Source organism: Lissotriton helveticus, chromosome 1_1, assembly GCF_964261635.1.
Source record: "Lissotriton helveticus chromosome 1_1, aLisHel1.1, whole genome shotgun sequence".
Taxonomy (NCBI): domain Eukaryota; kingdom Metazoa; phylum Chordata; class Amphibia; order Caudata; family Salamandridae; genus Lissotriton; species Lissotriton helveticus.
This window is the reverse complement of record NC_136057.1, coordinates 537,115,475-537,138,202: the sequence shown is the minus strand read 5'-3', so window position 1 is coordinate 537,138,202 and position 22,728 is coordinate 537,115,475. Positions and strand designations below refer to the sequence as shown.

Below are 22,728 nucleotides of genomic sequence, written 5' to 3'. Positions count from 1 at the left end.
ATGCTTATAAGTCTAACATGTAGAATAGGTGAAAAAGTGTTCCATTGTTTCCCATTTTCACAAACTCATTTCACATGCATGACATGTTTGTTCGTTTTTGCTGCTAGTTGTAGTGCTTGCTAGATTGCTTTGTGTTAAGGTGTTTTTAAACAAGGGTTGTTTTTAAGACTTGAAGTGTGCTGTGTTTCAATCTGTTTTGTATAAACATTTCAGTGCAAAATGTGATGCATGCTAGGTGTTTCAAGATGTGTATTTATTCAGTTAATCGATATGTTACTCACTGATGACGGTATGATCAGAGTTTGCATTGAAAAGCATTTTGATTGTTAACCTTGATGCGGTTTAATGATTCTACACAAATCTTTCCAAGAAAGTTGCTTGAGTAATTTGGGAGGGGGGAGTTAAACAAAAAGCTGGCTTGACTTTATCCATTTTAACTCCCAAAGGATTGTTTGCTCTCCTCTGCAGGAAACTCGGATGTGCCACCAAACTCAAGAACGTACATTTGATTTGTTCTGTGGAAATACATTCAACAGATTTTGAGAAACTTGCTTAGCAAAAAGTAGTCAGTGCATCTTGACTGGTTAACAAGTTAGAGATGGCTGGACCGTTAGCCTGCGAACGCAGACTCCCGGGCCATCCGCTGAAGAAAATACACAAATAAACCAGCATTAGTAAAGCCAAATAGGTCTCGGCAATCCGAGAGCTATTGCCATTGCGAATGACTTCTAGCTATGTGTTATGGAGGGGAGTGGATGTGTGTGGTGGAATTATGTGGGTTGGATTGTATTGTTTATTGTCTAACTGTGAGGCGTGGAATTGTGTGGTGTTGAATGGAGTTATGTGTAGTGGAATTATGTTGCATGGTGTGCAGCAGAAATATGTGGATAGCAATTATGTGGTATGGAGTGTACTGGGATTATGTGGAGTGGGATTGTGTGTCATGTGGTGTAATTATGTAGATTGCTATTTTTGATTGGTATGTAGTGGAGTTTAAATATGTAGTGTGCTGTTAAATTTTGCGACATGATATGGAATTATGGTGTGGATTGGATGTATGTGGCGTGGACTGTAAACTTGTGGAGTTGAAGTGTGTGGCATGGAACTGTGTGGCATTTAGTGGTTTAAAAAGAAATCAACATCCGCTGTGAGGTCTCGTCCTTGAGACAGCAGCTGCATCATGCATTTGAAATTTAACCACTGCACATCTCAGTGCACTGCCCACTAGTGAATGTCCTGGCTTGGCCGCAGAATAATTCATATGCTGATTCATTGAGATGGTGCCCTGTTCAACAGCACATAAACCATGCAGGCTAGGTCACAGTAGCCACGGCGAGGAGGAGTCAAGTCCTGAGGGTTTTGGTGCTGTGTTATAGAGTAACTTTCCCCTACTTTACAGGGGATGGCTACTGGTTGGTAACAGGAACAGTAGCTTCACATGCTCTATCCTCCCAGGTCAACAAAGGGACCATTGCTAGTGAAAGTTTTTATCGGGACAACTGTTAAACACAATAAACACTGTGCCGAATAGGATACAAACAGGGCCGGACTGGGAACCAAAACCGGCCCTGGCAAAGTGCTCGGCCGGCCCCCGCCCTCCCCACTCGGGGGGGGGGGGGGGGGGGGGGGTGTTGGAGGTGCCGCCGAGCGCTTAACTAGGGCAGTTTTTCGGACGATTTTGTTGCAGGGCCGATTTTGCAGCTAAGCTGCAAAAACGGCCCTGTAACAAAATCGGCCCCCAGGGGCTCAAAACCGGCCCCCCACCCTTGCGGCGCACCGGGGGATTGCCCGGTGCCCGTTATGGCCAGTCCGGGCCTGGATACAAATCCACAATCGAAGCAGACGTATTAGGCAACACAAAACAGTTTGGCACAACAAACCTTATAGCCTGCAATGTCCCAAAAATTAAATCTGAGTTAAGTCTTGTTTTTTTACCAAAAAGCGCAGCACACTTTTTCACAAGTCAAAGCTAGTATATAGACAGAAAATGTCTAGATGAGGTTCGGATGGAGGGTGAGAGTGAGGATATCAATGAAGATCCCCAACAAAGATTGTCGTGTCCTGGTGCATAGTAAGGTCATCATTTACTATTCTTTAAAAGCCAATCCAATTTAATATATAATGATAAATGTGTTGTAGAAACCACCATTGTTTCCTGAAATTTTGGGGGGGGGAGTACCCCCAAGCCCACTTTGTAGGGGCCAGGCTCACTCTTAGCACTTGGTGTGCACCGTAATGGGAATGGTCTGAAAACATTTGCCAGGGCTGCTTTGGGTTTCCAGTCTTTCCCTGGCAGGAGCTGGAGCCTCGTACTGCGAAATAAAACCAAACATTCAAAAGTTAGTCACGGAGATGCAGCACCAACCTTCCCATTACAAATTTTAGATTTTTGTAAATTCTTTCAATATAAAATACAAAAATCCTTAGCAATTCGAGTATTTGTTTAGTGTGATTATTTTTTTTGAATGTTTGAAATTTAAATTGTACAAATTGTTTGGGGGTCCCTGGCTTCCGGTGGTGACTCAATTGGGGTCCTCAGGAGTCAACGGTTTGGTAATCACTGGCATAGGGCATTAATCACCCCTGTATGCCTGCACCCCTGTAAGTTACCTTAGCAGAAACTATAAGTGATATATACAACTTGGTGGTTGAATTGCACCCAGTTGGCCATTTGAAGAGATCAGACTTCGTTTCATATTGATCACATCCGAGTTTGATTTAAAACTTTTCATTTTGGAGCTGAACTCTGGCAAAGTGTTCTGATGGTAGCTTTCATAATATCAAGTCCCACAGTGAAACATGGTATGAAGATTAATTACTCATACCTCTTCATTCAGGCAAATGCAGAAAGAATGTCTGCTGCCTTCCTTGTTTTCATGCAGAAGATGACTCTTTCGGTATCACTTTCGCATCTATACAGGAACCAGTAACCCGGGCGACCTCCAAACCTTCATTTTGACAATAAGAGAGAAAAGCTTTCCAGAGGAGCGAAAATTGGGTTCATGGGAAGTATGTCTATATCTCTCCTCAGTGAGGTTCATGTCAGTACCTAGACTGATATGGTCAGGGACTACCGACCATCCTCCTCCCTTACCTTGTGTTTCCCCCACAATTATTAAAATTGGACAGGCGAAGATTTTCCTTGGAAGGTGTGGGGGTGGTCTTACAACCCCCCGGCCGTATTTATTAAAACATAAAAGCAAAATAATTTTTTTGAAATAAACAATATTTACACAATTATTTATGCAGAAAACGTAGTTGACATTAGATTACAATTCATGTAGACATGTTTCAAAGGGCTAATCTTAACATACTTCAAATACAAAGTATTTCCTATCCGAAACTAATATTTTGAATCATAATCACACATTATTAATTTTTCTGCATATCCTATTTGGGCCTACGGCAAAGTCGCTAACCGGTGTCAGATCCTTATCAAACAGCCACACCCTCACGTATGAGTGGGCATGTGCAGAGGGCCCGTTTACCGAGAGGGTACTCCCCCCCTCCTTCCCCCCCCGCTTACCCCCGTATGCTACATGAACTTCATTAACAAAGGGGGGCCCTTGCACTCTGCACCGTTTAGTGACGTCATAGTGCAGGCGCGGCGTGGCCAATCAGCCTAAAGAAAGCGTGACTCCCCCCTCCCCCGCACCCATACATCCAACCGGATGTACCGCCTCTGGAGTTCTATTAGAGACCACTTGTCCCTCCCCCTGGGCGACCCCATTCAAGAATGGCGCCGCCCCCTAAGGACCTTCAATTCACTGCTCACCAATCATGACCTTACCGCCACAGGCCAGCGTAGTTGCCCGACTATCTGCCCCCCCCCACCATCCTCCTACACTGAAAGGTCATGCCCTGACCTAAGACCCCCTAGCCAGGCCACGATGTTCTCCAAAAATGTCTTTGCCTGCACCGGTCAGGTTAACCCCGTCTTTTAAGAAACACCGTTCCCCCCCTGACACACCCATATGCTATGTTTTGCAATTGAGGTGACCTAATTAACTTCTCTATTTTATTGTTGATCCTCTTTACTGAGTGATTCAACGCTTTGACAGATTCGCCCCCCCCCCCCCCGTCTGAATCTGGGTATCATCTGGGACCAAACTATGGTGCAGCCCTGGCATGTCTTGGCCAGCCAGCCAACCTCAGAGATTATCTCCTCCATCAGGATCCTTCTCCCCAACTTTACTATATAGTTTCCGCCCAAGTGCAAGATAACCACTGTGGGCGGAGGGTGTGTCTGTCCAGCAGTTCTGTAACAAACCCCCTAAACTGACTGAGGCAGAGACCCCCTCTCTCATGGAAGGAAACCCTGAAACCTCCCTGTTCAGCCCTCTGTCTGTAGTTACCTGCCAGAAAAACAGATTTGACACGCTTCACATAAGAGGGACCAATAACCCATACAACATGTGTGCCCTTGTCCTGTGCTTGCGTCCACCATGGTGAAGATACTTGCTGGTGATGTGCTGACGGCAGTTTCCGCCCTGCGTGACAGGTTCGACAAACTGAAATATTACCAAACATTAAGCCAGGCATCAGTCCAATTGCTCTGCCCCCCTCACAACATGTGCAGCCGTACAGAACGCTTGTAACAATTAGAAGACCATCCCCCAATTTTTTTCACACTGCTATTGTGCAACCCTCTAGCAGTTGCCTCTGTGGCATTCCCTATTCGAACGAATGCGTCCCAAAGTGATTTGGATTCAGACCAGTCCTGCCAATTGTCATAGCCAACAACCTTTTGAATTAGAACTTGGTAAGTGGGGTGCCATCTACATGCATTAAAAGTGTCCCCCCTACTACACCTACCCTCTGGCGGAAGAAGGCCTCCACGTGCATCACTTGGCAGCATGGGTTAGTTTGTGCCCGATGAAGTACCAGCCCCTCACCACGGGCTTCCTGATCAGTTTTTGATTCTTTAATGGTAATTAACAGCGCATAACCTAATATTTGTGTGTGTTCAAGCTGGAGTCCACTTAGCAGATCCTGCTTATTGCTAGCCACCAGCTCCCCTACCCTGAATGCCCCGTAAAAGACTAGTGAAAAGGCAGCTCTAAACAACAGCACTTCCCCTGTTGAACTGCAAATGCCACCCAGGGCATTAAATAGTGGTGCCAGCTGCTCTAAACCTATTGGTTGTCTCGTGTCAGTGGCGGTCCCCTGGAGGCGCCGCCTCCCCCTCAGAGCCTTCTTCACAAAAAAACTATTCGTAGGGTCCTTGGTACCCTTGACCTGCGCAAAAAAAGAAACCGCTGCCACGTGCCGGCTAGCTGTCGCCGCTGAGCGCCCCTCCCTGTGCAATGCGTCTAGGTATTGGATGAAGTTCCCTGACTCATCCCATCTCTCCACCCAACCCTGCCCCAAAAAAGCACAGTAAGACAGAAACGCCCCTTCATAAGCTGTTCTGATCCTGCCACGAGGTTCTGTAGCTGGGGGCACCAATCTGCCAGAGTGTTTCCGGGAAGTGTGTTGGCGTCGCCTCTGCGAGTGGTCGATGTTCCCTGAAAACTTGCATCTTGGAGCGAGAGAGTGCATCAGCTGCATTATTTAGTACCTCTGGAACATGTTTGGCCCTAAACTGTGTGTTCAGCTTCATGCACACCAGCACTATCTCTTTCAGTAGGCGGAGTATCATCTTACACCGGGCCACCTGCTGGTTGATACATTCAACCACTGTCATGTTATCAGACCAGAAAATCACAGATTGATTACACAACTGCTGAGGCCAAACTTTCAGTGCAACCCAGATTGGAAATAGTTCCAGGAAACCTATATTAGTTGTCAGACCACTCTCCTCCCATTAAGCAGACCTCTGGAGTGCCACCCACTTGTCTCCAAGTATGGTGCCAGTCCATAAATCTAACTCTGCAGACATAGTGGTGGGGACCGAGCCACACTACCCTGCCGTTGAAGCCCTCCAGAAATGCAATCCAAATCCGCATGTCCTGGCGTACCCCTGCCGGCAGTCTCGTGTGATGGTGCTTCTCCCGCAGACCTGTCATGGTCTGTGAGATTAAGTGGGAGAATGGTCGTGCCATGGGTATCACCCTCAATGCGAAGTTCACCTGGCCCACAGTCTGCTGTAGCTGATGAAGTGTCACTTTGTCTTTGGCCAAACATTGCTGGAGTACTGCTCTAAATTTCATGATTTTGTCTTTAGCTAACCTAAAACAACCCTCTACCGAGTCCAATTCGATGCCCAAGAATTCTATTGTTGTTGCTGGACCCACCGTCTTTCCTGGTGCCAACGGGACCCCGAAAGCCCGCATGAGCACGCAAAATTCCTGCAATGCCTCCGCACACTCCCGAGAGCCCACCGACGCGAGAAAAAGAAAGTCATCCAGATAATGCATGACGTGTTGGTGCCCAGTCATCCGTCTAAAGACCCACTCCAAAAAAGAACTGAATTTTTCAAAGTAGGCGCAGGAAACTGAACAACCCATGGGCATACACATATCCATATAGAATTTGCCTTGAAATGAAAAACCTAGCTGATGGTGATCTAGGGGGTGAACCAACAGTAGCCGGAAGGCTGATTCAATATCTGACTTTGCCAGCAAAGATCCTGGTCCCATAGCCCTTAGCATATCCACTGCTTTGTCAAAGGAGGCATATTTCACGCTACAGATCTCTTCATTGATGGCGTCATTCAGCGATGCACCCCTAGGCGCTGACAGATTATGAATCAGCCTGAACTCACCCTCCTCTTTCTTTGAAACCAAGCCCAGGGGTGAGCAAACAAAATTCAGGACAGGGATGTGATCAAAAGGACTCGCTATTCTGCCTAAATGCAATTCTTTTGTAATCTTGGCCTCTGCCACCCCTGGATTGGTTCTAACAGACAGCTGAAACAAGAATAGCATATAATCTGGACACACAAGCGCTAAACTTAATCAACCCCACAGTTGTGGTATTCACAAAACGAATTCACTTAAAATGAAAGCGAGTATCCAGCCCAAAAAAATAAAAAAAGTTCAAAAAAGTAGGTATCAGAGCACTTTACAAGAGCAGCTGTAGTGGTTTCATGTACTTAATTCTCCCCCAATTATTTCACCACTGTTCTTAAATAACTATTGCTGTGCGATTCGGATCTTTCGGCTAATACTGTTAGCTAATTCATGCAGTGAATCACAGGATGTCGAACTCGGTGACCCTTGAACCCGCCTTTTATGCTCGACAGACAAGAACAGAAGGGGTAAACAAAATTCCCAAACAGCAATGGCCAGTACGGGGAACGAACCAGAGTGTACCGCTCCTCCTAAGACCCTGCCCCGGTACTCTCCGTAAGACGAGAACAGAAGTGGTACACAAAAATGCCAAACACAGCAATGGCCAGTACGGGGATCGAATCCTGAGTGCACCGCACCGCCCCGCCTTAGACCCCCGGTACCTGTAAGCGCAGTGCGTGCGCCTTACCAAATCGCCGGGTCTACCGCCGACCAAGCTCGTCTCCAAAGGAAATCCGGAAACACCGTCTCTCGTTCTGCCGCCTGCTCCCGATCCCCGCGATCACTGCGGGGAACCTGCTGCAGGCTCCAGCCTGCTCCTCTGATCAGACCTCCAAGGGAGAGACAAAACAACAGAAGTCTGCCGACGTCCCGACGTGATCCTCAAACCCACGACGTGATCCTCGAACCCTGTAACACAAAACAGAAAAAGATAGCCACCTCCTAGGAGGCTGGGGGGCAAAGGGCAGACCTGGGGAGTGCGGGAACAAGAGAACACCTCCCGCGCTCCACAGCCTTATAAACCCTCACTAGTCAGACCAGTTCTAACTGGTCCGACCTCCGCTCCCCCCTTTGACCCGGAAGCGATCCATTTGCTTCCGGGTCAACTGGGGGTCTCTACACCAATCGATGGTGAGGCGCGCTTACCTTGTCATGATGATGCGGTGGGGCGTGCCCCACCATGGACTGACAACACAAGGGGAGGGGGGCCGGTGCCCTGCCATACCTGCGGGGGGCCGATGTAGTCCCCGCCTTTCCTTCCCTTTCGGAGATTTCTGTATTTTATGTCCACCGTCAATGAGGCCCCTTGGGGTGAAATATCTCAGGCAATTGGACTGGCAGCACTTGCGGCGAGCTAGAACTATTAATAATGTGTAAAGCACATTTTTAACATGACCCTCGCTCGTGCTGCATGTTACTTATAATGAGGCATCTGGTTTCCCGCAGGTCTGGAGACGCACAGTTATTAGTGGGACGGCGAAGTCTACTTGAAAGCCCTGCTCCGGGCTCTGCCCTTCTTAATGACAACACTTCAGCCATCCTCGCCTCCCCGAAGCCCGAGCAATTGCAAGTAAACACGACAGCAGAAAAAAAAAAAAACTCTTTGAGGCAAACAAAAAATGCCCCACGGACTTTGGAAACACTCTCCCAAAAAAAAGTAGTGCAGAAACTATACAACAAAAATGGCTGTGCCCATTTTTAAAAAGAAGTGAGGCCGATCATTTGGAGAGGACTAAACTTTGGAAAAGGCATGATGTATGTATGTCTGTGGTCACTCTGTCATATAGGAAAAGGGAAGGAAGGACAGTCCTGGAAGGGATATCTCTTAAGCATAAATGGGAAATAAGCAATCTTGGCAGAAGAGATGAGAAATAAACAGTCTTAGCGGTGTCAATTTCCTCACTGTACAACGGGATGGTGCCTTTTCTCCTGAGGTCCTGCTCAGGCGTCTCCTGCATCCTCGTGTCCCATCAGAAGAAGGGGGTTGACGTATGTTCCTCAAAGCAAGCAAATACTAGACCAAGTCAGGAATCTGTGTCTTAGCCTAAATCACACTTCAACCCATCACCGTCACCCAGGATGTTCTCGTGCTTTTTGTCAGTGCGGCATGCTCAGTACCCCAGTGAGTGATAAAGCCCTATTTGTGCCCATTCCTCCACCTACTCAACGTAAAGAAGTTTAGGAAGGGTACTTGCCTTGAGCCACGAACCTCTGGGGTTGTGGCCGAGGGAGTAACACGCCCTTCTCTCTTCTGGGACGGCTTGACAGGTGGGCAGTGCCTAGTGGTGTCAATTCCCTAGGCTCCGCAGTTCCTTCTTCTTCCTCACTTCTTGTCTGCTACTTGGGGCCTCTACTTCTTTCCTATAGCTTCAGCGTCTCTCCTCTTGACCCGACACTGGATTCCAGTTCCTCGTGGTCCGTGGCATCCTCTTCTTTCTCCTCCGACTTCCAGGATCCCTCCTCCTCCAGTCTCCTGAAATAGCTAGAGTGCCACGTTCACTCTCCTGATGCCGCAGCTCCGCCGCCATGTTGGAAATCTCTCCCGGGAAAGGCGCTGGATTACAATGCCTTAGCAAATAGGGAGGAAGACAAATAGTGATGCCAGCTACTGGGAAGGCTGTGGGCGTGTTGAAGCCCAGAACAGTAGTAACACCTGGTATCGTCTCGAGACCGCGCATGCGAGCCGAGAATAACGAAAGCTGATAGAATGCAGGAGCTATTTTCCTCTGGTCTGTTTCAAATCAGTGAACCCAGTGTTCCGGACCTGAAACCTCTGAATGGCTGGGCAGAAAAGGGAAAAATCCGTTGCAGCAGGTATTGCAGGATGCAAAACATGATTCCTAGTTGCCAACCCCCACTGTGCATGGCTGAGGGCTAGTGGCAGTGGAGGTTGGGTGCCAAAGGCCAGGCCCTGCATTCAAACCAGCCTTGCAGAGCCAAAGACCTTGTACAGCAGTGAAGGGAATAATATCGAAGAAGTCTGATGTAGTATACCTTTGAAAACAACAGAAGTTCCAAAAAAACAAAAAGTTAAGTTATAATTAAAATTAGGCCTGTGTAGAGTTTGCGGATTTTGACCAAAAAACTCCATTGCACTAGGCGGAGTGTTAGGTCGCGCCATTTGCGCGGATTTTTAGTGCTGGGTCTTTTGTTACGCTGAAAAATCGTGTAGTGCACCATGCGCAGTGCAAGAGGGTGCTGCTTCTTTCTACCTATCGAGTAGATGTTCTACTTGAGCGGCAGATTCCTCAATGCAAATGGAAGGTTTCTCAACGCGAGCGGTAGCGACATACGCGACCACCCGGATTGTGAAATCTCACCAGGATGTGGTCTGCAGTAAGATATTTCAAGCTCGCCAGCGTTAAGAAAAAAAGTCTGCAAACTCCGCAAGCGGAGCAAAATTTCACACCCAGGTCTAGCTGGAATTCGCTATAACACCTAAATGTATTTATTTTTTTAACTCTTGGATTCACTTTCGAAAATTACAACTAAAGTAAAGTTATGGTTCCAAGTAAAACCTAAACAACACTGAAATTCACTAGTTAAGATTAGCTCTGCTATACATAACTCCAGCTATGCAAACTTTAATTTGCAACCAAATACAGTGTTTACGGCCTCTTTTACCTTGCTTTACAAATGTTACCTGTTGTATACTGGTTGTGGAAAAATATATTTTTTTTAACAAATGCAAACACATACAGACACACACACAAACATACACAGACAGAGCCGAATTATGACTTTGGTGGTGTGGCGTCCGGTCTGGCCCTGCACCGCACCGCCAACGCTGTGGTCAGACCGCCCGCCAGATTAGGAGTTTCCTCTTCTCTGGTGGGCTGGTTTTGGCATTCCATTGGCGGTGCCTCAGAAAATTTGCACCGCAATGGGAATGCCAAAAACAGTTCCTGCATGGCATGGACTGGAACATCCATACCATGCAGGAACTGGGGCACATGTGTGCCCCCCCGGTGTGCACTACCATTGTTTCCTCTCCTCCGTGGTGATTACCTGGTGGCTGCGGCGGGCAGGCCCGGACTGGCCGTAGCGGGCACCGGGCAATCCCCCGGTACGCCGCACAGGTGGGGGCCGATTTTGTTACAGGGCCGTTTTTGCAGCTTAGCTGCAAAATCGGGCCTGTAACAAAATTGGCCCCAAACCGGCCCTGGCAAAGAGCTCGGCGGCACCCCCAACCCACTGGGGGGAAGGAGGGGGCCGGCCGAGCACTTTGCCAGGGCCGGTTTTGGTTCCCAGTCCGGCCCTGGCGGAGGGGCTGTGGCGCTCCCACTGACCAATACATACATAATAGGGCAGTCAGAAAACCGCCACTGCAGTGCCCCCACAAGTCTGGTGGTCCGTGCACCACCAGATTCGTAATCAGGCCCATAGTATATATGTAGGTCTGTAAGAAGGTGTGCATAGTAATATCCTAGTGATTAGCATTGTTGATGAGTGGAAGGGCCTTGACTCATTGAGTGAGCTATGTGATGCCTAGCTCCTCCCTCAGGTATATCTATATATTTTACCAAAACTAGGATGAAAGGAGTTATATGTATGCAGAAAGGTAAAACCACTTTAAATAGGCATGGTGACTAATAGGAAAGCTGCCTTCATGTGTGAAGTAGTTTTAATAAGGAACCTGCATGGCTGTAAACAGTGTTTTGATTACTGTGGTAATAAACTGTAAATTTACTTTTGCAATAATAAATGTGTCAGTATGGATTTAGCAATTAAGCTACTTTAAGTAATGTGTTATTGGGTCACATTTGTTTTTACTTCCATGGTGTATACACACCAGTGAAAATATGGCACCATCAGTTTTTCTTTTCACTAATCAACACAGGATCAAATATTTATCAGTACAGACAAATGTGTTTTTATAGCAATAGAGCAACTGACACGAGAAGACACTAATTAATGTCTCACGGGTTCCATTCTAGTATCACATATTGAGAAATATTTTCAAGGCCTAGTTATTGGAATTTTATTGCATTTCACATCACTCATTTAAACCCTTATCTTCTGGCTGTGGTTAAACACCTTGATTTATAACCACTACACATGAAAAACCAACATAGCATTACCCATATATGTAGCTCCACCGAGTGGAATATGCTATTTATTTCCATTAGTAAGAGGGGAGGGAACATGACCCATTCTAGACTTCACATCTGGTGAATCACAGCCCTCCTCCTATAATCAGTAACAGTCATGATAAATCGCATGATATTACACTCTGCATAGGTTTCATTTCAGTGTGGGTACTTCTGATATGGGAGACACAAAAAACGGATAGAGGCTGTGTATGCATTTTGTCTTTTATTTGTATAGCGCTGAAATATTTTTTCCGAATTCCTAACAGTTAGAGCAGGCTAGGTTAGGAGCTGTCTTTTATTGCTCATTGCATTCTAGCATGCGAACCGGCATGTTTGGGGCCAAGCAAGGCACCAAGAAGGTCAGTGGTTATGCTTATAAATATATGGTCTGTAAAAGATTGTTTTATTTATACTCTAGCTGCGGGTCACGAAGATAAGTGAAAATGCCTCTTACTAGTACTGAAGAGTGATGAAAATCCTGCATTCTAAAATCAGCTGATTGTGGAGAGTTAACAAATGGAGGGCCTGAAACAAAAGGCACCATAGGATTATCTGTCGAGCCCTAAATGTAATTAAACTGTAAGGTTTTCTTAAGCAAGCATTCACCATTAGAATAATAACAGCCACGGCAGGAGCTTGCAGAGCCTGAGACCTTCGGAGCTTTAAAAAAAAAGTCGTTTTCCAAGCACACACATGTTGTATGTGTTTCTTTGCTGTCATGCCCGTTTCTTGCTTCTGTTTAAGCGTAGCAGTCTATTAAACTGGTCACTACATTACATTCGGTCATGAAATACTCAGCTTCATAACACAGGAATATCTATAATATAGTAGCAGCTTACTGCTCAGTGCTGGGCAGGGCAAGGACACTTCATACGAGCACTGAGCATTGAGCTGCTGAACACTAGAATACGTTCTATTCCCGAATATATGGTTTAGATCCTCTTGCATCAAGAAGCAAAGCAACTTCACATTCCTTACACTTGTCCTCAACATGATCCGTACAGAATGGGAGTTGTTTTATACCAGCACACTTTAATTACTGTTTTCTTTTTACAGAGCAAAGAAAGAATTATGCACGTGACAGTGTCAGCAGCATATCGGAGACCTCCCAATATCACGTGGAAGTAAGATTTCTATTTTCTTTTTGCAGATACAAATAAAAAAATGAGGTTGAGCAAGATATTGATCTTACACTGATGCCCAATTCTAACTTTCAAATCATGTTTAAACGTTTCTTTGTCGACTGTATTTTGTAGAGAACTTGCAGAACAGGCAAATAAACACCCCCAAATACTGGAGGAGAGAATGATTTTCTGTTCTAACTCCAGCCCATAAATAGTGAGAAAGTGTTTGAGCCCTGCTGTATTTTCAGCTAACCAAGTGTAACAAGCATTGGCAAACTCAATAGGTCTCGCCTATGCAAGATTTATTAACTTTGGCAATGTTTATTTTAGTGATGCTGTACCACAGTGCAGCTGCTGTGCAGCACTGTTGAAATAATAATACTTAAAAAAAAGTCCTATGACATTGTCAGCGTTGGCCGCGTCACAACGTGTTTTTTTTCTCTCAACCATGCTGCACAGCTCTGCGCTGCTGTACAACATAACTAAAAAATGCAACATTGACACAGCAATAAATCTTGCATAAGTGTATTTGTCAATGTTTTGGGTGTGGGAGGGATAGGGCAAGCAACAACAAGTGTTGGGGTGGGCTCAAGCAATAACAGGTAGGAGGGGGTGTGTGTCATGTGGCAAGTAACAGGGGGAGGTGGGCTGAGGAATGAGCAATGGCCAAGCACTGGTTTGGGAGGGGCACAGGGCAAGCAAAAACAATGAACAAGCACCAATGGGGGTAGATGGTGATGCAACAAAGGAGCAAGCAATGGCATTGCACGGGGCATACAACAATCGACAAGCTATGACACAGGAGAGGTGTAAGAGGGGAACAAGCAGCAAAAATGATGACTGGGGAAGAAGAAAGGTAAAAAAGAACCTCAATCCCAGTGCGGGCAGCGAAAATACACTAATCAAATTGAAGCCATTAGTACTTGGTCCATGCTTTATAAACAAATGAAGAGAAAGTGAAAGCAGCATGCGCTGATAAATCATGAGCTAGCAAATAACAGTGACAATGAAGCCAATGAATGGTAATCCATGTGCGCGCTCCAAACCCTTTTTAGTTAAAGTGTCTCACAAGCGACTACACACGTGCTGTCTCAGGTGACTCATACAAATGCAGACATTTGAGTATGCATGTGTGAAGTGCATTTGCATGTGCAACAAAGACAACAAAATTGAAAGACGGCGAGCTTGAACGGAAGAAACACTGGCAGCACTCTGAAGTAAGCACTGACAAGTGAATCTGGAAAATGTTGGCTAAAGAAAATAAACCAATCAATTTTTCCATTGCATCCTTTTCTGTATGATGTTTTACTGCCCTTTAGTGCAATGGGTGTGAAGTTTTTAGGTTGTGTGCACGCCTGCTCCATGTACCTTAAAAATGTCAAACATATTGGCTTTGCCAGTGCTGCTTCATATAAATTTAGCATGGCCTTGTTTGCAATATTTTAGAAAGAATTCTACACTTGTTTCCTGTGCATGACTATCCAGTAAATGTATCCTTACAAGCATAGCTGATTGGCAGGGGATGCAGAAGCTCTTCGCCTGAACCGACCGGTTCTTGGGTTTTTTGAGCGGCGGAATCAGCAGAGCTCACCAATTAATACATGTTGCAATGGATTGCAGAAAGTCTTGGTATAAAAGAGGAAGGAATTTAATTAAAGTCTGAAACCTATCAACTACCGTAACATTTATTACTGTATCCAGTGAGGCAATTGCACTGGTTCACACTGAAATGTGTTTTGTCGAACATCCTTGTAACGAATTCACCTGAAGCAAATGTCCCCAGATATGGAACTTGTTGTGCTGAGTTTAGAAGGCTGACCTGAAATAACTGTAACATGGTCACCGATCTGCAAGCTGGGAAATAGGTGTTTACCCTCTGCAGAGGTTTTGCTGCCATGGTAAGATTTGGAAATAAACATTGTGCAATAACTGGGCTACAGATTGAGTGGTAGTGTTGTTGCACTGCTCCAAATAACTCTCCCGTTCTCTGGGTGCTTTCACATTTGACTCTCCAGCCAGAGAAGCAAATCATTCTAACCATACATTTTGGTGAACCTAGGCACATGGTTCAAAGTTTGTCTTGGGAATTCTGAAGGAAGACACAGAAAAGTAGTGCATAAATAATTGTTAGCCCTGACAAAATCATTTGCTGTTGACTGTGCCAATAGGCGAGGTTGTATTTGATACTGGGCATGTTTGTTTCTTCTATGTTAGTTTGTTGTCTTTAGGATTAAGATTAGGAAACCGGTTATATTCTGGTTTGGTGATCATGTTCTTCCAACGTCGTGCTGGTTTGCAAAGGTATTTTATTACACCAGTGCAGCTTTGCTTCCCCTCTGTATGTTAAAGCAGGCATACTGCATGCCTAAGCTGCTGTTGTACAACCTGTATATTGGTGACCTCCAAGTAGTGCAGCAGCAAATAGATGATCATCCCCTTAGGCTTGGCAATGAGACTTCCTACCCTACATTACGATGATGGCATGGTGTTATTGCATTAAACCAACATTGGACTGCAATGCCCATTATCCAAGGTTGCAGATTATTAAGAGGACGCTTGTCTAAGGATTAACCTCCACAAAACTAAGTTAGTTCCCATTTTGCGACAAGAACATCTTCATAAGCTGTATTTCAACAGTGTAATGTTGAGCAAGTCTCTGAATAGCATCATTTGGAATTCATATTGGCTGCAAAGATGGTTTGTTCCCAGTACTGGAATGCAAAGACCTCTTTGGCTGGAGAGCAGTGCACTCGTCGTCGAGGCTTAAATAGGAGTCAGGGGCTGGATAATTTCACTATTGGTCATAGCTAAGTGAACCAATGGTGCACCATCTGTGGTCTCCGGAGAGATAGGTACATGGACACTGAGTATATGTTCTTATTCAGTAAAGTGTTTAGCCTCAAGAACTAACTGCGATTTAAAAGCTTACGTCTCAAACTGGTTTTTTAAATGTGTCCCCAACTGAGTTATGGTATTTTTGTGACATGCCTACAGCCGAAGATGGTAGACTTATGTTCATATTCGTGGGAGCGAGGTTTGGCACGAATTTGCACAAAGCAGTGAAGCTGGCTGAAGCTTCTGGGCTAGTAATTTTATGGAAGGTCAACAGTACTTACTTATTACTATTTAAACCATCATTAAGAAGTTGCTGTAGTGAATCCTCATTGCTGGCAATGGTGGTCTTAAACTTTTTACAGTGCAGATACTGAACTGCCAAGCCCACATGAACATTTGTTACATGATGACACAAGAGTGTTGTTGCTGGTTTTACGTGGCTGATGCTTTCAACAACTTGTGATTAGTATGGACTTTTGTAAGAAAATGTTCTGTCATTTGTATGACAGTTGTGGCAACTGTAAATGTAAATGTAAATGTATTTCGATTTATATAGCGCACGAATCACCCAGGGGTCTCAAGGCGCTTGCTTAGGGAACCCGTCCTGGTATTCCCCTGTGAGATACCCCGGCAGGGTATTCACAAGGTGAAAGCCAGGCATCCCGCCGCGAGGGGCCGTAGTGGAGATTAAGCAAGCTATTGCCCAGAGTCGCAGAGTGTGACCCCGTGAGTCGAGTAGGCACCGGAGCAAGAATTGTCGAGTCCGTGGAATTTTTGAGCCCGAGACCCGCCGAGGCGGGGAATCGAACCCTAGTCCACGGCTCATCTCAGCTTCCGGGTCTGCCGCCTCTAACCACTGAGCCACGCTTCTCCACAACTGAGCTATCCATGTCTTGATAAAGTGCCTTTGGCTAAAAGTATTCAGAAGTAAATATTTGAACGACTTGATATTCACTGATAATATTGGTAGCACAGATGCATATATTTGTTACTGTTTTATGCTACTCTTAAAAACACCTCGTGTTGTATTAAAGACGCAACTAATAGAGGTAATGCTGCCAGAAAACAGCATTTGCAAATCAATCATTACCAGACATCCATTACAACGCATATGCCTTTACCCCGCAGGTCTTTACAACGCAAATGTAAGTATTTCACAGCTATATTAATTATTTGCTAGTAGAGTGATGGGCCCTCAAGGTATTTGGCATTTAAACGGTATTTATTCCATAAACGCACAGCCGCGTTTTGGCCCAACCGACATTTGACAAACCAGGCTTGCTCATGGTATGAGTCCGGCTTTGATTGCTATATAATATTATATATAATCACTGTACAGAGAGACCTCCACAAAAAGCAATAATGAAAAATCTCGCACAGTTTCTTTTATCTCTTTGTTCTTTCTTTTGGTAACTGAATAAATACAGTCTTGATGCCTCAGTGAATACAGCACTACAGCCAACATGTGTTTTGTGCACATTTTCGCTTCTTCAGGGCTGTTAGACAAAATCTTATATCAAAATTCATCACCTAAATCTTTAAAAAATCACATCAATTTAACAAAATGATAATACAGAATTTTCTTCACACAGAGATTAAACTCTAATTACATATACACCTAGATGCAGAGAAATTCTTTATGTACAATTCTTATATAAAGAACCTTAAATCACAAAATTAATTAAAAATGCATTACATGCACATCCTAATATCATTCTTGTACTTTGCACTTAATAAATTCTTATTCAAATTCTTTTTGTTCCTATCAGATTAACTAGAAATTACAATAAGGTGTATATTTACCTATTGAGTCACTCTGTTTGTTATTTCCTCATCAGTCTTCTCTCCTCAATCGTGTTCAATTAAGTGTCTCTGCGTAATAAACACTCTAAAGCACATGGACAGAGAAGGACAATGTAATGAAAATGATGGGCCTCTATACAGACTGTTATATTATTATTTAGTAGTCTTGCCAAAGTTTAACCCATACTAACCTAATTAAACTAAATGTTTGTCGTAAACAAACACGCAAGATAATGCAAACTTTTAATAAAATTGATTAATACCCTAGGGAGAAATATAGATGAAAACTTATGTATCCCACAAAATTCGTATGAGTTGTAAGTTCTGTCTTTTTGTAAACTATTTAGACACATAACTTGAGATTCTCACCTGTAGCGGAATCTTATAGCTTCACTTTTTCAAAAATCCATTTCAACAGTCACTGGTCAAAAAGATTAAATAATAATACCCTTAAATCGTTGTGATTACCATAGTGAAGCTCTACAGCAATTGTGAGATCATTCCAAGTATGAAAAAGGGCCAAAGTCCCAGTGGGAAAAATCAAAAGATCTGATGAAAAAGAAACTCAGACATTATTTGGACAAACAATTACTAGATACAGAGGAGTTCAATTCTCTTTGGGTGGAGAATGCCAAAATCTCCATTATTTATTTCTTACCCAAGATACATAAAAGTGGAAGAATTCCTCCTGGCTGGCCAATAATCCCGGGTATTCGAAGCACAACGGAACACATTGCAGATATGCTGAAATGTATTTGGCACTGTTAGAAATGGGATTCCTGGTTGGCTAAGGCTTGCGCCAAAGCCAGTCAGAAACCACCACGCTGAAGATAACCCCTGCTCATCCCCTTGGTAGCTTGGCACGAGCAGTCAGGCTTATCTCAGAGGCAATGTGTTAAGAGTTTGCGTAACCCACACACACACACATAGCAGCAACACACTAGGCACACCACAAAAGAAACTCCACACAAGGTTGTATCAAACATAGCCTTTGTATTATCAAAAACACATTAGAAACATAATCAAGCATTTACACTGTGCCAACTGGCACTAGGCAATATTCACAGGGGATTATATACAGAACCAGGCCAATTGGGCTACGGTCAGGACAATCAGCACACAGGCAAGTAAATATAAAACACAACCAGTACCTACTGGCAAAATACTGTACTTTTCGCATTATATCCTGCAACATAAAAAACATTATGCCTTCTGCATCGCAAGCATTAACACATTATGCAATCTGCATCACCTTAGGCATGAAAACACCTTAGCGCCAACCTTCTAGGTATAAATCACTTTAGGCAATAAGTAGCACCAGCGTAAACACAGTATGCAATAACCTCATAAACTTCATTAGAGGCATAACTCAGAGTGCATAAATCACATTTGGCACATCATCACATGAGTCATAAAACACATTATGTAGCTTTGTAGAGCCTGGCGCTCTACCAATCTCACCCACAATGACCCCAGGCCATCTGGCCTTTCACCTGGGCACTAAACTCCCTTTGTCCAGAATGTCAGGGCTTGGCTGCCAATGCAGCAAACTCCAAAGTGCGCAAAGCGCTGGGGCAGGGCAGGAGTGTATCTTACTCCTTTATCTAAAAAATTCCCCCAAAGAAAAGAATGGCGCTGGCACACACTGTGCATCCTGGGTCCCCACTGAGACTCTACACAATGGCCCTCAAGAAAAATGAGCACAGGCACCATGGTGCCTCTAGGGTCCCTACTGGGACTTCCTAACAACTGTGCCCAACGTTGGACCGGTCTGCTCTCCTGCGGGGACCGCTCAGCAAAACCTGCCACTGACAATGTGCCTCAAAAGGGGGCTCTGGTGTGGGGAACGAAGCCGCTCCTCCCCCTACCTCTCCCACAACTCCTAACCTGGACCAGGCACGGGCACCGTACGCAAGGGGGTCACAGTCCCTATACTTATACCCAGATTCTCTTTGTCTGCAGCACAGGGCTTGGGGAAACCGGATGCAACTGGTTCAGGGGGGAATTGGAGCACTTTGTTTACCAAGCTCCTCTTCCCCTTTGTCAGGTGGGGGCTCAGTGATCAGACACACCACAGGGGGCGGAGCCAGCATTGTAAAGGCTAGGCACAGACCTATTCAGGGACCAGGAAATTCTCCTCCCACTACTCCAAATGCAGTTGTCCCATTCAGCCTAGCGCTGACTCTCCATGCCCCTCCTGGAGCCGCACACATCTTGCCAGCCCCTGTCACTCAAAAGCCAGACATACAATTCACATCAGGCAGGCAGACACATAGCGCACACAAATGCTAACTTCTAAAAGTGGTATTTCTAAAATAGTTCTAATAAATCTGCACACACCATTGCGCAGCGTTTATTATCACTATTCCAAATATACCAAACTTGACCACGCTGCGCCTCTCATATCAGGAATTACCACTGAAACACTTGTCAGGGAATCCCCAATGCTTTCCTATGGGAGGGCAGCACCACAGTAGTGAGAAACCAAAATGTCTGTTTGTCACTTCCAGGACATGTCACACACTTAAGGTGCATGTCCTATTTTTTACCTACAATGCACCCTGCCCATTGGGCTAGCTAGGGCTTACCTTAGGGGTGACTGACAGGCAGTAACAGGGGGGGGGTCACAGATATGGCACACACTTTAGGTGCCACATCACAGCGACAGTGACACTGCGCACACAGGGCCTGCAATGGCAGAGGCCTGAGATAGGTTTGCAAGGCTACTTAGGTGGGTGACGCATGTCACCCACTAAAGTATTTTGATTCATCGAGCCACCATTCTCTTCATTATCACATATGAGAGCGCCTTTTTGTTTGATTTCATTAATAGACTAAATGTTTTTTCCATATATAATACAAATCTAGCCACATATAAGATACACATGACCCCTGACTTGTCTCTTAGTTCATTAACAGCATTGTCATCATGGCAGGGATGTTTCTCAAATCATGTTTAAAAATGATCATTTTAAATAAATACATAACTAAAGCATGCAGTGGTAGCACACTGTCATTTGTAATCAGCAGATTTTACATTGAAATGTTGACAAACTTTCCCACTGACATGCAGCTTTACTGATAAAACAAAATAGTGTACAAACAATAATGTTTGTAAATAGTTTCTGAAAATGTGTCATTTGCACAGCACCAAGTAAAGTGTTCTGGTTTGTTTTGCTCCTATTTCACTCTTTGTTGCATCACACTTAATTACAAAAACATTTGCTTTTGTAATTTATCATATATTTAAAAATATTTGTAATATTAATTTACAGGCTATTTATATAAATGTTATCTGTTACAGAAAAATAACTGACATTTTCAGACCTCTCACTTGACAAAAACCTCTAACTCTCCTAAGAGGGAGAAAAATAAACTTCATATCCAAGCAGCAATTAGTAAAAAAAGACAAACTGACATTTGACCTCTTTCCTTGAACCTTCAGCAAATGTGTCCAGATAAAAACAAGATTTAACGGCATCTTTATTACTCTTTCAATTTCACAATGAACAGAATACCTGTTCCTTCCCAGCTTAAGTTCAGATGAGAGTAGTTGCTAAAAATATCTCCATCAGATAACATTTTACTCGCAATTGTGAAGATTTATGGTAACCTGTATTAATATTTTGATAGTACATTATTAATAGGTCTACAAATCGATAAGAAGATTAGTTCAACAAGCCTAATCCTGACTCACTATGGTTAAACAGGAAGGTGTGTCATGAAGTTTGACGATTTGTTTTTTTACCAATGGTAACGATATTCCACGATAGTTTAGGGGGAGATTATGGTGTGATGGAATGAGAATGACTGGGTATACTGTTCGTTTCCCGGTAGGGGTATAAATGCACTTTAAAAAAAATTGAAAATCGAGGTTGGGTTACTTTTTAATTTTATGAATTTCATAAGGAGGCCTTAGGACATTTATATTAGCACCACCTGTTCTATACGGAGCAAATGCAAGTTTATATGTAAAATAAGTGAAATACAGACAGTATGAGTCCTCACAATGACTTCAGAACAATAAGGTTATTCTGTCAATTACAAACACACAACGGAGGATAAGACAAGAACAGCTTAATGACAAAGTCTCCAGCAGCACAGGGGCAACTCTGTGAAGCGACTAATTTAGAACATTGAGGGTTTGAGCCTCTTTCTAGAGCGTGAGAAACCAAAATCCGAGTTAATATTTTTGGAGAAGATTAATTTTGACCTAGGGGAGTAAACATCTAAAATGTTGAAGTAATAATAATAAACCAATATAAGTGTTAAGTTCAAGCTACATATATTGGGTAACATATATTTTGTTTGTGATGAAGAGTTACGTAAACGGGTACTGACAGAGAAAAAGAGAATTTTGGCGCGTGAACAGGTGCGAACAAATAAAGCGAGTCGGAATATAAATAGAGTAGTGGGCAGTGTAATTTAGATGCTCTTTTGATCCGAATGTGAAGACGAAAGTACGAACAGGAACAGTGAGTGGGCTTTATGCAGATTTTAAATACACTTTGGTTACGGTTTGGACTTTACTCCAACTAGGGTTGGGACATTGATTTGACTTTGTAAACAATGAGACCTTGTCCACAAGTTTCTTAAAGAGTGTGTGTTTTTCATATGATTTTCATGATGAACTTCTCTGTCCCTAAAATATTTAGAAAGTAGGACATACGATTTTAATAGGGTGTCTAGTTATGTGTAGCCTGTCCTTTCACTGGTTAGAACACACACAAATCTGCAAGTCGGCTGATTTATTGCCTTAGTTATTTGTCCCATTGTTAACTACTTGGGTAACGGACACAGCTACAACATAAGAGAAAAACAATGTAAACAGATGTCTTGGCATTGCCCTGTTATAATGTATGTACCAATAAAAAGATGGAGTTAGATTTGATTGGAAAAATCTCCCCCTCATAAAGTTTAGGATCTAATAAATCGCAAAGTATAAAAAACTTTTCCATTAGAATAAAACTTTGAAATCTAAGGTTTTAAGTGTGACTATGAATCACATCTGATTTATTCACAGACCCATATCAAGGGAAATTTGAGGTTATTATTTAATTTCTTCGACCAGTGACTGTTGAAATGGATTTTTGAAAAAGTGTAGCTGTATGATTCCGCAACAGGTGAGAATCTCAAGTG

The 22,728-nt window shown here is 43.9% G+C and overlaps 1 protein-coding gene across 7 annotated transcripts in view; it reads left to right on the top strand.

The window, feature by feature from the left end:
• Window positions 1-22,728, top strand: part of EPS8 (EGFR pathway substrate 8, signaling adaptor) — a 1,030,589-nt gene that overhangs the window by 499,156 nt on the left and 508,705 nt on the right. For all 7 annotated transcript variants that reach the window (XM_078674027.1, XM_078674024.1, XM_078674021.1 and 4 more), the window contains one exon: window positions 12,884-12,951. In XM_078674027.1, coding sequence (XP_078530153.1) covers window positions 12,884-12,951 — 68 coding nt within the window. The remainder of the gene's footprint in view (window positions 1-12,883; window positions 12,952-22,728) is intronic.